This window comes from Homarus americanus, unplaced genomic scaffold (genome assembly GCF_018991925.1).
Source record: "Homarus americanus isolate GMGI-L3 unplaced genomic scaffold, GMGI_Hamer_2.0 scaffold50924, whole genome shotgun sequence".
NCBI lineage: Eukaryota > Metazoa > Arthropoda > Malacostraca > Decapoda > Nephropidae > Homarus > Homarus americanus.
In genome coordinates, this window is record NW_024718094.1 from 495,423 (window position 1) to 510,268 (window position 14,846).

General features: G+C 37.6%; 1 protein-coding gene across 9 annotated transcripts in view; it reads left to right on the top strand.

Annotated features, from left to right (window-relative positions):
* LOC121859095 (protein broad-minded-like) overlaps positions 1 to 14,846 on the top strand; it is a 68,119-nt gene that overhangs the window by 35,002 nt on the left and 18,271 nt on the right. For 6 of the 9 annotated variants that reach the window (XM_042355770.1, XM_042355768.1, XM_042355777.1 and 3 more), the window contains one exon: positions 11,678 to 12,280. The exons of the other annotated variants lie outside the window; for them this stretch is intronic. In XM_042355770.1, coding sequence (XP_042211704.1) covers positions 11,678 to 11,821 — 144 coding nt within the window. In that variant the 3' untranslated portion in view covers positions 11,822 to 12,280. Of the gene's footprint in view, positions 1 to 11,677; positions 12,281 to 14,846 lie in introns of those variants that run through there. 9 annotated transcript variants of the gene reach the window in all.

Below are 14,846 nucleotides of genomic sequence, written 5' to 3' on the forward strand. Positions count from 1 at the left end.
ATATCGAGTACTGTCAAACTGGTCACAGTCTTTTCCTTGGTTTTCTAGTTCAGACATCATATTTCTGAAGTTTCGTAGTTGATGTTGCTGCAGCTGCGAAGACACTAGTTTTAGTTCCTGCTTGAAAGCAGCCACAGGATTAATCATGTCAACTATAGTTTTATCTTTCCCTTGCAGATCTAAGTTAAGTTTATTCAGCATAGCGCCATGTCAACTAAAAAAAGCTAGATCTAATAGCCACACTTCGTTGTGATCAAAAGGCCAATCTTTTGAGGCCAAAAAAGAAGTTAGGAAACCTATCATCACTCCTGCACAGGGCAATGAACCCACTGATTCGGTCAGCCAATGCAGGTGCCCCATCAGTATTTTTAGATACGAGCTTACTTACTGGCAACTGTGTACAGTGGGGTATGCTATAACGAACGGTTTTACCTATAAAATTGAGAATGCTATAACGAACGAAACTCCTACAACGAACATTATTTAAAAAAAAAAAATTTTTTTTTTTTTACTAATTTATTATTTTTTTATTACAAGTATTAATGATATTGGTTATTTCAGGGGTTTAGATGCATATTTATGCACTTTTTTAAAATTTTTACAATTTTATATTATATTTTTCAGTGTTAAGTGGTTGTATTTGGTGGCCTGGAACGGATTAATCCTATAACGAACGAATGCTATAACGAACAAGGTTCTAGAACCAATTAGATTCGTTATAGCATACCCCACTATACTATTAACAAAATCGCCGAAAGTCTGAAATAAGTCTTCACCCCGAGTTTTTCCTTTTAATGGTAGAATTTTCGGTTGTTCCTCTTTGGTACTCATGTCTTTAAACACCATTCTCATGAAAATACATAATTGTGATGTATCGACCACATCAGTAGACTCATCAAATTGTAATGAAAAGAACACACGCTCATGTACATGTATGTCTTTATTCAGTTATTCACACAAATCCTCAGCCATGAATTCACAGCGTCTCATGACAGTGTTTCTTGATAACTGAACATCCTTAATAGAAAACAGTATTTCAGACCAATTTTTTAAATTTTCAAACAACGAATATACTGCTTCTAAAAAGGCCTCTTTGAATATTTCTCCATCTTGAAATTTTTCTTTTTATGCTTTGTAAGTACTCGACTCACCCTGAATGGTTGCTACCCATGATTTTGAGCTCGCTTCTGTAAAAAGAATTTGTTGTGCAGTAAGCTGTGATTTCAGTTCATGAACTTTCCTCTTTCATAGCTCACTTTTGGGCAGGAAATCATTATCATACTTCTTGTGAAAACTTTTGAAATGCCTTTCAGGATTTTCTTTCTTAGCTAGAGCTGGAGACACATGGCCGATCAAGCACAGACACTTCAAATTATTCATGGTAAAATAATAGTCTTCTTCCCATTCATTGTGAAAATGGTAAATATGGGTATTTTTAGTACTTGGTCCAGAACTCATTTTTGGTTCAGTTGATCGCCAATAACCTATATTTGGAAAAGATTAAGTCTTACGTCAATACGAGAATTACTTTTTCCATGACTTTTCATACATGAATATGAGAATTACTAACGTGACAGTGTAATGTTCTTAACTTTTTTTTTTATAAGCAATTGTCATCGGCTAGTGTGGACACTTCTGTCTACTCTAGGGTTGCGGCGAGAACTGTCGCTAAGCTAAAAAGTCAGTAATTCTTGTAATCACCCAAGACTTTTCCATAACAAGAGGCAGCACCTCACACTTCCAAGTATTGCAGATGACTGAAAATCACTGCATTGTTGGTGACAAGTGTGTAGGCTCGCTGGGCAAGGTTGCCAAATATGATTCTCTCTCTCTTTACTTTTGACAAGACTCCTCAATACCGAGTCAACTTTTTCATTACCAAATTCATTAATACAAGGTTTAACGTGTATTTGTAAACTTATAAAAGCAAATACTTGCTTAATTTTAGCCTACAACTGATGACAACTTGCTGATCAGTTTCCTCGCCAGGAACCAGCCAGCACAGGCCCGTATGAACGCGAACACTTCCTATCAGATTCCGCCACACACAGCATGGCACAGTCAAAGTTTTTTTGTATTTATCACTCTGATGTGTCCATAATGATAATCTATTCCCAGAAAAAAATCTAAACAAATATAATATCCCAATGATAATGAGTAAAATTTGAAGAGGATTTTTGTATGGCAGCTTAAGAAGGATGGATCATTAAGTTTAACTTTGCCATGCGATCGACTAGAGAAGATCTTGCGATCGACCAGTCGATCGCGATTGACAGGTTGGCCACCCCTGGTCTACTGTACTGTATAGTTTTATATTTAAATATAGTATCTTAATGTCATTTCTGGTTGGTATTGAAGAAAAATACTGCATTAATTTATACTATCATAACTCTTATAATGGACAAGATACATTTTTGAGGTTTGCCTGCTGTGTGAAACATTCTTTAAGAGATGTCATTATAACAGAGTGCGTATGGAGATGGATTCTTGTTTTATAGAAAAATTAGTTAATATGACAAATATATTCCTTTAATAGCTATTATTTTCATACAGAATGTCTAAATACAGTAAACCCTCGATAACTCGGTATTTGATAACTCGGAATTTCATATAACTCGGCATGGATATGGTCTCTGAATGTATTATATTACAGTAGAACGTAGATATAACACAAGATACGTTCCAAGAGAGGTCGCATAACCGAATTCGCACTAAATCGAAGTGTTGTTTCAATGGAATAATTTAGTTTGGTACTCGAGAGAAACACGAAATACTAAAAAGACTGAGAGTCTACCCAGATGCACCTCAGTCCATCTCCTAGAATAAAGAAAACATTGTTTTTTGTAGTATTGTTAAAACAAACACTCATAAATCAACACAGCTAAAATTATGGGACGTGAAATGGTCTGTTTACTAATGATCAGCTGATGTGAGAGGGTAGTCGCACTGGTGCCACTCACCACCCGCCAGACTCACCCAGCACTCACTTTCCTCTCAACTTATTTTTTAATTACTTTATGCTATCAAAAATAGATTTTCACTCAACTTTAGTTAGGCAATTCATCCTCTGAAGATGCAGAGCCCAACTCGACCAGCTCATCATCCACATCACTGTCTAGTGCTGTGGCTGTGGACGCATCTGACACGCGGGAAATACCATTTCCACCCTGCAGTGCTTCCAGCACTTTGTTTTTCTGCTCCAGTGTAATTGCTTGCCTTGATTTCTTGGTCTTTGGGGTAGTTAATGCTGTAGTAGCTGGCCTCTTGGACATAGTGGCGATGGTTGATGCACGTGGTAGAAGGAGATAGTGTCACACAATATGTCCGTTCACTTGAGCATCAGTGCGAGAACTGAGGGTGCGGGAGGTTGGCGTGTAGCGTGCCCAGAGACGAGTCTGGCGGGAAACATTAAGCGGTAAATTTAAAATGTGATGCGCCAGATTGACGCGCGCAAAATGGGAAAGATTCCCTTTAAATTAAAATACAGATATTGTCCTTAATTGTGGGTGTCTCTTTAAGTCAATAATCTTAAATTGAATCGCCTTAAATCGACGTTCTACTGTATAACTTGGGAAATGCCGGGATATCTAAAATTATCTGGGAAAATCGTGATGTATCTGGCCAGCTACCATACCTCTGTGTCACCTACTATGATGCTTCATTCTTTACCTGCAGTGCTGGCAAGTGTTACTTTTTTGCATTTAATAATTACATGTACAATAAAAGACAAAAGTCGTGTCGTGAAATTTGGTGAAAACATGTGCCGAAGGGCTAAACTTTTGGTGCGCTCTGCCTTGTGGTAGGGCTCTCATAATGTTTCACGAGTTATATTTAATCTTCGGACAAAACCGCGACACGACTTTTGTCTTTGATTGTACACGTATAAGGGTTGATAATTTTTTATTGTTGTAGGAGGGGGGAAGTGCTTCGATAAGTCGGAATTTGGGACAACTTGGCAAGGCCAGAGTTCCATGTGTGCCACGTTATCGAGGGTTTACTGTAATGATAAAATGTGCCAAAATAGGTCTTAAAAATTAGAGAAAAGTTGCAGTTATTTAAGATACTGTATACAATACATATGTACTGTACTGTATATGATTTTCCACCGAGTGTCTCCATACGAAAAGTAAACATTAAGCATCACGCAAACAGCTTCAGCGTAATGTTAATAAAACAACAAAATGGCTGTCGTGATCAATATAAGTGACAATGCTTAATTTTGTACATTCAAATGAAGATTTTAATGACATCAATAATAAATGAAACTAAATTTAATAACAGTCACCAGTTAATTTTTTTGGAGATTGCCAAGCGACTGACCCACATCAACCTGATGCTCGCCGGGCTCAACCCTTCATATCAAGTTTCATTTTCATGTCCATACTAATGACTTTCCTGGGCACATTATCTGATTTACTAACACACTCACTTACAAGCCATTTCCCAGACATAATGGGCATAAAATATTCACAAAACATATATAGATAGTTAATATGAAACGACCTACCATGACACAAACGACAGTGCAGTTCATTAACCGCAATGGAGTTGGGTCTTGTGTTTTTACTTTGTGTATTACCGCGGGATCTGCAGTCCTACCATCAATTTGTATGCGTAAATCATTATTTTCAGTATTCCTGAGACGTATTTATATATTTTATAGTATATTTACACGCAACAATAATATTAATATACGTACATGTATTGTATAGGTTATTATAGTAGTTTTGTTCAGTAAAAATGCACTGGAGAAGAAATTAACTTGCTTACTGTACTGTAATTACACTGGTTGTTGCAGGTAGGCAGGTTACTGAGCTGCATTCTGTATTTTAATGCTATACTGTACACAAAAAATTTCATTATGTACAGTAAACCTCACTGGAGCTACATATCTGGCTGTACGCTCAGCTTGTATTAGCCTGTTACATTAATATTATATAAATATGAGCTAATGACATATATTCATTATACAGCTCCTCCCCGACTTACAACGAGGTTAGGGACCCAATTCCAGGTCGTAAGTCAAAAATGCTTAAATAATACATAGAAAATCTAAAATGTGTGTCTCTTTTTCTTCTCAGCACTACAAAACTCTCACTTTCAAGCTTGCCGGCCATTTTAAAGTGAATTACAAACGAAAATTTTGTCAGTACACAGCGCAATCACTGACGTTGGGACTCGAAAATACGTAATTGATAAAATTTTGGTACGACTGAGGCGGTTGTATGTCCGGGTGATCATAAGTCGAGTAGGTCGTAAGTCGGGGAGGAGCTGTATACATTCTATCACCCAGACTATTGAGCATACAGCTACATAAGCATTTGTTCTTTCATACCTCCTAGGGTGGACAGCCTATAAACATTTGTTCTTTCACACCTTCTCGGGTGTGCAGCCCATAAAACTACAGACTCAACTCTCAGTGTGTGGGTAGGCTGTTTAGTTAATGGTCGTGTTGAAGTGTGGTTACTCTCCAGTTACCAGAGTCAAGAGAGTTCAGCCCAGTTCACAGCCTGACACGATGCCCTAAAGTCGTGTCGTGAGACTGGCTCTCCAGGCTGTACTTCTCTCTAAATATATCAGCTAATTACAAGCTAATAGCTATTGCTCATTAGTCTGTCAATACCAAATAATTGTACAGACATTACTACCCAATATAACTAGAAAATCACCACGTGTGTTTACATTAAACCAAGGAACAACAAGTGAAGAGAACATTACCTGTGTGTCTTGTTTAACTTACAAGCTAAGATAATTACAAGTACAACACAGCTGTGACGACTTCAACTATCAACCAATCTACGACTGTATCAAAGGTGACATGCCGTGAGATATACCTGATATCTCACTCGGCTGCATCAAAAGTACCAGCAACAAACCTACACTCATTCAGGCAAGTGTTAACAAGTGAGATAGTTTGTTATCCTATCACAGCTAAAACAAGTTCCAGAAAGTAGCAACATCCCATTCAGAGCGAGAGCCATTGACAGCACGCCTCCCTTTGACCATACCCCACGAGACAGCCAATCACAATGGATTTCTCTTTGCTACATCACAGCTCCTCGGCCAATCCACCCGCCCAGATGCTGCCTCCTCCTTAGTTTTGGTGAGTATTTTAGCATCCGGAGGTTCAGTGTACTTTCTACTGCTATTTTTGATAACTTTTAGGCGTAACATTGACATTATTCGTGTTCCACGGGTGTGAGAAGTGCTGTGCAATAACTGCCCGATATTAGAGCAAGACTCGAGTGAGGCCTGGCTTTCTGGTGTGGGTTCAGGAGCCCATTATTCCTGAGCGTGTGTTTGACGCCAGTACTCACATGGACACCCCAGTAATGCTTGGTGATAGTGATTTTGGTGGTGAATTTAGTGTTGATTATGGTGATACAAGTGCAACTGGAGATGGTGCAGGTGACGTGCATGATTGCAGAAAAAACAATACATCACGTTATGAACCATCGGAAGATCTTTTCGGAGACTATGATGACTTACCTGTCGACCATGAAAGTGACTCACAGCATGATGAAAGTGATTATCATAATTACAATAACACTTTGAACTCGCATAATAACTTTTAGCGTGCTACAAAGTATCCGAAGATATTTTTGCCGACTATGGCAAGTTGAAAGACAATGTGGCATGCATTGATGATAATAATGACGGTGAAAGTGAGCTTGAAATAGATGAAACTGAGTATACTCACAATACAAAAAGTGACTGCTATGCATCACAAGACCTTTATACAGACTGTGTTCCGGTACAGAGTTACGTGACATGCACTGACGGCAATAATGACGATGAAAGTGAGGATGAAAATGATGAAAGCGAGTCTAATGGTAACACAAACAGTGACACTAATGTATCACAACAAGAACATACAGACTGTGAGGAGGTAGAAGTGGACAGTGACGAAACATGCATTGACCTTGATGGTGATGAAAGTGAGCCTGACCCAACGAATGCTAGTGAAAGTGAGCCCATAACTCAGTCTTATAATGAAACTGAACTGTTACCGGCATCAATAATCAATGATTTAGTTAATGAAGAATCTGTGTGGCGATTTTTAGAGGGCAGAAAAAGACTTTGATCAGTCCATGATTGATTATGACGAGGCCATTAAAGTTATACGCACTTCTCAGGATTTACGTAACTTCAAGTTGCTACGATCTTCAGGGAAAATAAAACGAAGGAACTAAACAAAGTAAGATTGTAATACTATTGTTATAATACTGTTTTTACCAAAGATTATGCAAACTTTCTCCGCCTTTGTATTCGTATGTTAATTACGTTGGGGGGGGGGGAGTGTAGTGGTGTTTCCTTATTATTACACACTATTATACTTAACAATATTATAAATCTTTGGCTAATAATAGGAACGGAAAGATAAATACTGATACGCAAATAAGTTTTTTATTACAGTATAGTCTGCATTTACGCGGTCAATTGAACCTGTGGAGTACCGCGTAAAACGAGAAACACGTAAATGAAATAACAGAACATATGGGATTAATTGAAATAGAGACTGGGCCGACCCCCAAACTCCACTTTTTCCGACACAATACCTACGTTGTAGTAAAAATAACACCTTAACTTTATGATGGTATGCACACACAATTAATATTTAAGAGAAATATCAATAATATTAGGTTTTTTAACACTTATGTTAGTAGAAAAGATGGCTGGGCACACGGAGATGGGGGGTTGGTTCCGAGGCAGAGGGCAGATTATTGGCCCTCACCTGTATCACTTGTATCACTATCCACCACAGAGGCTTACAGGGCCTCTTTGTCAAACCCCTCAAAGTCCATATCCTCACTATCACTATCACTGACTTGGGCCGGCTGTGGTGGGTGGCGGGTGAAGAACTCGGTAATGTTTTGATGACTGGGTGACCTTGTGCGCACCCTGCCCGCGCCGCTTCCCGCGTAAATGACCAAATTTACCGTGTAATTAAAGCATTTACATTCTGGCAAGGCACCGTTTAAATGACCAAACGCGTAAACAAACTCTGCATAAATGCAGACTATACTGTATTATTATTTTTTTTTTTTAGGGGGTGTAAGACGAGTGGTTTTTGGTGATCATTAACTTGTTTTACAGCATTAGCCCACAATAATAAATTTTGGTTGAAAAATGCAATTATTGTTAGTCATTCTCATTCAACTCGCGATAAAATAATAACTATTCACAGTACTAACGTCCAGTTTTCAGAGTTTGCTTGGAGAGGGATTGAGCTCCACGATAAAAAAAAATGAACCCTCTAGCTTAAAATAAAAAAGGTTATGGTTGTTTGAACTTTGAAAAACTTTAAACGCGTTTTTCTCAGCTTTTTTAATTTGGCGCTTCACCCCCTTCTGATGCGGAGCGCCTCATATGTTAATGACCTTTACAGATCATAAGCATACCGGGTAGTCCTGCAGTATGTCCACTTCACAGTACTTAAGACTTGAACCTTATAGTAGCACACATGAAAACTGTCCAATAAGCAAGTGAATAATTCCAGGATAGTAATAATGCCACTTAGTAATTGGATGGGTCAATAGTGGGGGAAGGGGTCCCAAGCTCACTGCCACATTTAAACTATTTTCACTCATTACTGAAGTTTCTGGGCTTACAATAGTTATTTCTATTACATCAGTTTTTATCAGTACAACCTCATATTACCAGTGAACAATACAGTAATAGAAAACCCTCACCACAGCAGATTTATCATCCTTGATTACTCAGCTGAAATTTCCAACCACCATCAATGCTGTTATTAGCTTTGCCCTACAGTATACAAGATATCCACACTAATATAAACCATATCCATTTTAAATCACCATAGTTCCATATTCTTTTTCTTAAAGAATTTAAGTTTCCCAAGATAAGGACTATCCTAACTTGATTTCTAACCATACTGTACATGTTTTCATCCCTGGCCTCTTCCATAAGGTAGGGAGTACTTATGTCTCCATCCTTCTTGATTTGCTCTTACCACCTTGACACCCGTATTATTAAACAACATCTTACCTTGAAGAGGGTCGTCGTGTTTCAACCCAAGTTTGAAACTAAATGAGTCCTGAGGGACACCGCAGTACTGTACCGTATATCTCGGCCTACAAGGCGACGGGGTGTATAAGACGGCCCCCAAAATTTCCATTTAAAAAGTAGCTTTTGAGCCCTATTCGCTGTATAAGACCGGTACCCCAAATGTGACACTTACCATTGGGAGCTTACTGACCCAGTAGTCCTTTACCAACCATCCCATTGACCAGTGCTGTTTACACATCCTTGGTTTTTTAAAATAAAGCCAATTCACTTCAAGTAATGGCATCAAACGTTACCGGTTGATGTAGTGTAAACACTAGTGACTCACTTAAAAGTTTGTTATTTAACTTGAACTAATGTCGGTGTCGAATACAATTGTTTCATTTACTTAAAATGGATTTACCGATTTATTTGTTTATTTATATCATACTGTAATATATTAAACACACTGGAAGTATTTTCTTTAATTTATAAGCTTGCTTCAGCGAGCTACAGTATTCTAATTCAATAGTGTTTCATTAGGATTTGAGTGAAAAAGATTACTGTACATACTTACTACATACATTTATTACACATATATATTACATATATATATATATATATATATATATATATATATATATATATATATATATATATATATATATATATATATATATATATATATATATATATATTCACAATATTTTATAATTGCAGTCATGTACTGAATATTCTATGTAAAAAATATAAATTTTAAATGAATTATTTCTAGTGTGGTCGACTTCCTACACAAAGACGGGCTATAAATAGCCGTCTTATCTCCCCTCTGTTCTGAGAGAGAAGGTCTTGGTAAATAACTTTTGTTTGTTTATTTTCATTGTTTGTCAAATTTATCATGTTGTATCAAAGTAATATTACTAAAAGTTTTAGGCAGCTACCAAACAGGGAGATTCTACTGCCTGGGAAGATATTGGAAGCATAATGTACAGTATTGTCTAATGGTAGACCCTACTTCCATATGGCATCACGAAAATTGTGACCAAGTCTTAGGTTGCTGATTTATCTTACTGCCTCATTTACACACAATTACTGAGTTTCAATTGTTTCTCTTCCTTTGACAACACAACATACATACAATATAATGTTTCACCTTTGATCTTTTTTCCATTTATTTATGGTTGGTTATTTAAAATAATGCCAATTCACTTCAAGTATTGGCATCAAATTTTACCCGCTGTTGTACACTAGTGACTCACTTAAGCGTCAGTTATTTAACTGGAACTAATGTTGGTGTGAGTAAAATATTTCCATTTACTTGAAATAGATTTGCCGATTTATTTGTTTATTTATTTAGCTATAATATATTGTAATACATTAAACACACTGCAAGTATTTTCTTTAATTATATACTTGTTTCGCGAAAAAGGGAGGCTACCATTATACCTGGTAGGTGAAGTTGACCAGACATTTATGATCATTAAGGACCAAACTCCGAATCCATGACGTGACTTCTGTTAATCATTCTCATCCTAAATTTACCACTGTCGGTAGTTTCAAGAATTAACGCAGTCATTTACTGAATATTCTTTGTAAAAAAATTAATTTTAAATTAATTATTTATAGGAGATAAGTATTATGATCAGTAAATATACAGATATGCATTACTGACCACCTCCGAACACAAGGACGGCTAAAAATAGCCACAGGCGGTCACTGTCAAGGTCGCTTTCCCTTTCTCGTCACTGGCAAATGGGGGGGGGGGGTGATGATAGCAGCTGTGTTTATTACCGGGGTATATTGTTCTTTTACGGTATGTTAGACTGGTTTATAATACATTTTTATTATTTTAATATACCGGTAATCTTCATTTTAATCCAGCTTCCCAAATGTAAGTTTCAGTATAAAATAATTAGTGGTAGGACCTTGTGAGTGGTTTACCATGTTTCCATCACCACTCTTGACACGCTAAACCGCAAAATTTAAGAGGTAAGAATTTTATCTCTGGTGCTTAAGACGACCCCCTAACTTTGGGCTGATTTTTTTTTTGTTCAAATTCCGTCTTGTAGGCCGAGATATACGGTACTTAACGCGGTAAAATTAACTAATTCCAATATTATAAATTAAATTTATTGGAATTAGTTAATTTTACCGCCACACCACCCTGTTAAGTACTGTACTGCGGTGTCCCTCAGGACTCATTTAGTTTCAAATACGACGACCCTCTTCAAGGGAAGATGTTGTTTAATAATACGGGCATGAGTCCCCTAGCCATGATCTGCTTTTGCTTTATCTATGGCTACCCAACCACGCTAATCGTACACACTGACTTTTTTACCTCTAAAATTGAAAACATTCTCTCCTTTAATAACTCCATTAAAATCATCATCCTTTGTGATTTCAATACAGTACTGTATATTGTATACAAGATTCCCTTGGTCACCCACTCTTCTCCTGCAGATGCAGAAACCTTTTCTATTATGAATGACTTCACCCCGTTTGTCCCTGACCACCCTGGTTTTGAGTTCTTTATAGCACGTCCAAACCCTTGTACTGTACAGTACTAGTAATGTGTCCCTCTTAATATGCTTCCCTTAAGGAGAAATAATTCAAAGTAGTGAATGGTATAATGGTGTGTTAAGTATTACTTGATTTCCGTAACATTTTACAGACTACAGTCATTAATGGCTGGCGTGCTGGTGATCACCTGAATTTCATGGAGGCTTTGTCACGTCGTCATCGTCGTACCGTCTTGCCAGCCCTCATCAGCCCCTTGTATAAACTTCGCCACCAGTACACTCCACGACAGTTGTAGCCTCTGTGTACACGTCAGACCTACTCCTCTTACTGTACTGATCTTCAGTATTGTTTTACTGTATAGTCTAAGTAATTTTTTTTCTTCTAAATATATTGAATTGTATGAATTCACACAAGCTTCACACCAACTAGGAAAGTAAAGGTACCACGATTCATTCAACAGGTGATATTTTACTAATCCGTCCATTTATTGCCTTTCAAGTAACTGTATTGTCTTGAATCATTCAGAAGAAGATGACTTCACTATTAGTGTATCTATCCACCGATTGCTTCTCATTAATTATTGCATCAGTATTCATTCATTCAAGGACGACTATTGGTGTATCAGTCATTCAATTCCTATTATTAATAATTCACTCCACTATGTTAAATACTATTCAATTACTGTACTGTTTATTACTAAATGTAGCATCATTGGTTGTTTACGGAGAATAACAATAACATCCATCCACTCATTGCCAGTCTTTAATTTTTGTGCCATAAATCAATCACTTTTATAGTTTCTTGACATCAAGACACTCAAATGTTATTAGTGTCACTGTGTACTATACACTCCTCACTTATCAATACAGTACTAAAATTGTGACCATGACATTAGATTTTAGGTATTGGTGAGTTCTGCCGGGTAGCTTTAATAACTATTCTAGTCACAATTTAATGCAGTATTTATCAAGGTCATAGCAAATCACATACTGCACTGATAAACCTAATTCTTGGAGGATATTTGTAAATGTATTTTTCTGCTCAGATGTGTATTATATACAGTATAGTCTGGATTTACGCGGATTTTGTTTACGCGTTTAGTCATTTACGCGGTGCCTTGCCAGAATGAAATGTTTTAATTACGCGGTAAATTTCGTCATTTACGCGGGAAGCGGTGCGGGCAGGGTGCGCACAAGGTCGCCCAGTCATCAAAACATTACCGAGTTCTTCACCCGCCAAAGCCGGCCCAAGTCAGTGATAGTGAGGATATGGACTTTGAGGGGTTTAACAAAGAGGCCCTGCAACCTCTGTGGTGGATAGTGATACAATTGATACAGGTGAGGGCCAATAATCTGCCCTCTGCCTCGGAACCAACCCCCCATCCCAGTGTGCCCAGCTATCTTTTCTACTAACATAAGTGTTAAAAAACCTAATATTATTGATATTTCTCTTAAATATTAATTGTGTGTGCATACCATCATAAAATTAAGATATTATTTTTACTACAACGTACAGTACGTAATGTCGGAAAAAGTGTAGTTTGGGGGTCGGCCCAGTCTCTATTTCAATTAATCCCATATGTTCTGTTATTTCGTTTACGCGTTTCTCATTTTACGCGGACCTCCACGGGTTCAATTGACTGCGTAAATGCAGACTATACTGTAATCTGGTATTGTGACCAGTATTCTGCAGAATATTGGTTTTAGTGTTAAGCATATGATTATTTTGCATGTTCAAAAGTGGATTTTGTGCTACAGTAAACCCTCTGTTAATGTCGTGGTTACGTTCTTGTAAACTGCGACATTAAGTGAAACAATTTTTCCCAGAAGAAACTGAAGAAATAAGTAGGATATATTCCCAGCCGCCCTTCACCTGTATAACATGTATCACTGTAAATACATATAAATATAAATTACAATACACGTAATGTTTCATTAATATTTAATATGATATACAGTAGGGTATGCTATAACGAATGGATTCTACTACGAATATTCCTATAATGAACGTTTTTACCTATAAAATTGAGAATGCTATAACGAACGCGGATGAATAAGGGACTATTTCGTCTGGCGCATGAATATTGTTGTACCGCGGTTCACAAGAAGAGCATCAGGCGCCATCTTTGTCTCATTGTGTAGCCAGTGCACCACTGAACTTGTTGAAATTTCGTCTTTTGATGTGGAAATTCGTGTTATTTGCATAACTATTTTGTTATACAAGTGTACAATTATAACAATGAATCGTCCAAAGCGAGTGAGAAAGCTAATAACCCTTGAAACTAAGAAAGAAATCCTAAAGAAACGTGAGAATGGAACAAGCATTGCGAAACTTTGTGATGAATATGGGATGGCTAAATCGACTATGTATATGTACGATTTTGAAGAATAAAGAGGAGTTGAAAACTGTGCAAGTGGCTAAGGGAATCTCTGGACTTAACAAAGCAAGGTGTAATGTGATTGAAGAGATGGAAAATTTACTCGTAGTGTGGATAAAAGAGAAAGAAATGGCAGGTGATAGCATTAGTGAAGCTATAATTTGTGAGAAGGCCAAACAATTGTTTGAGGACCTTAAAGCCAAGACTCCCAGTGGAAGTGATAGTGCTGTGCCAGTGTTTAGGGGTACCAAGGGGTGGTTTACTGGTTTCAGAAGAAATAAGTTACACAATGTTGTGAGACATGGTGAAGCTGCTAGTGCAGATAAGGAAGCAGCTAGGGAACACCATGAAATTTTTTTAAATGTGATTAAAGAGGGAGGCTTTGTTTCTCAGCAGGTATTTAACTGTGACGAAACTGGACTTTTTTGGAAAAAAATGCCTCGCCGTACATACATTACAAGGGAGGAAACTTCTGTCCCTGGCCATAAGCCGATGAAAGACAGGCTTACCCTCCTTCTTTGTGCTAATGCTTCTGGTGACTGCAAGATAAAACCACTCCTTGTGTACCATGCAGAAAACCCCAAAGCTTTCAAAAACATTAGGAAGAACCGCCTTGGTGTTATGTGGCAGTCAAACCCAAAGGCTTGGGTGACCAGGAGTCTTTTCTCTGAGTGGGTGACTGAGGTGTTTGGACCCAGTGTTCGGGAATACCTCAGGAAGAATAATCTTCTATTGAAAGCTCTATTGGTGATGGACAATGCACCAGCCCACCCTCCTAATTTGATGGTTGAATTGCCAGAGGAGTTCAACTTCTTCACTGTGCACTTCTTGCCACACAACACAACACCTCTCATCCAGCCCATGGATCAACAGGTAATTTCAAACTTTAAGAAGCTGTACACAAAGGCACTGTTTAGAAAATGTTTGTGTCCACCTCATCCAG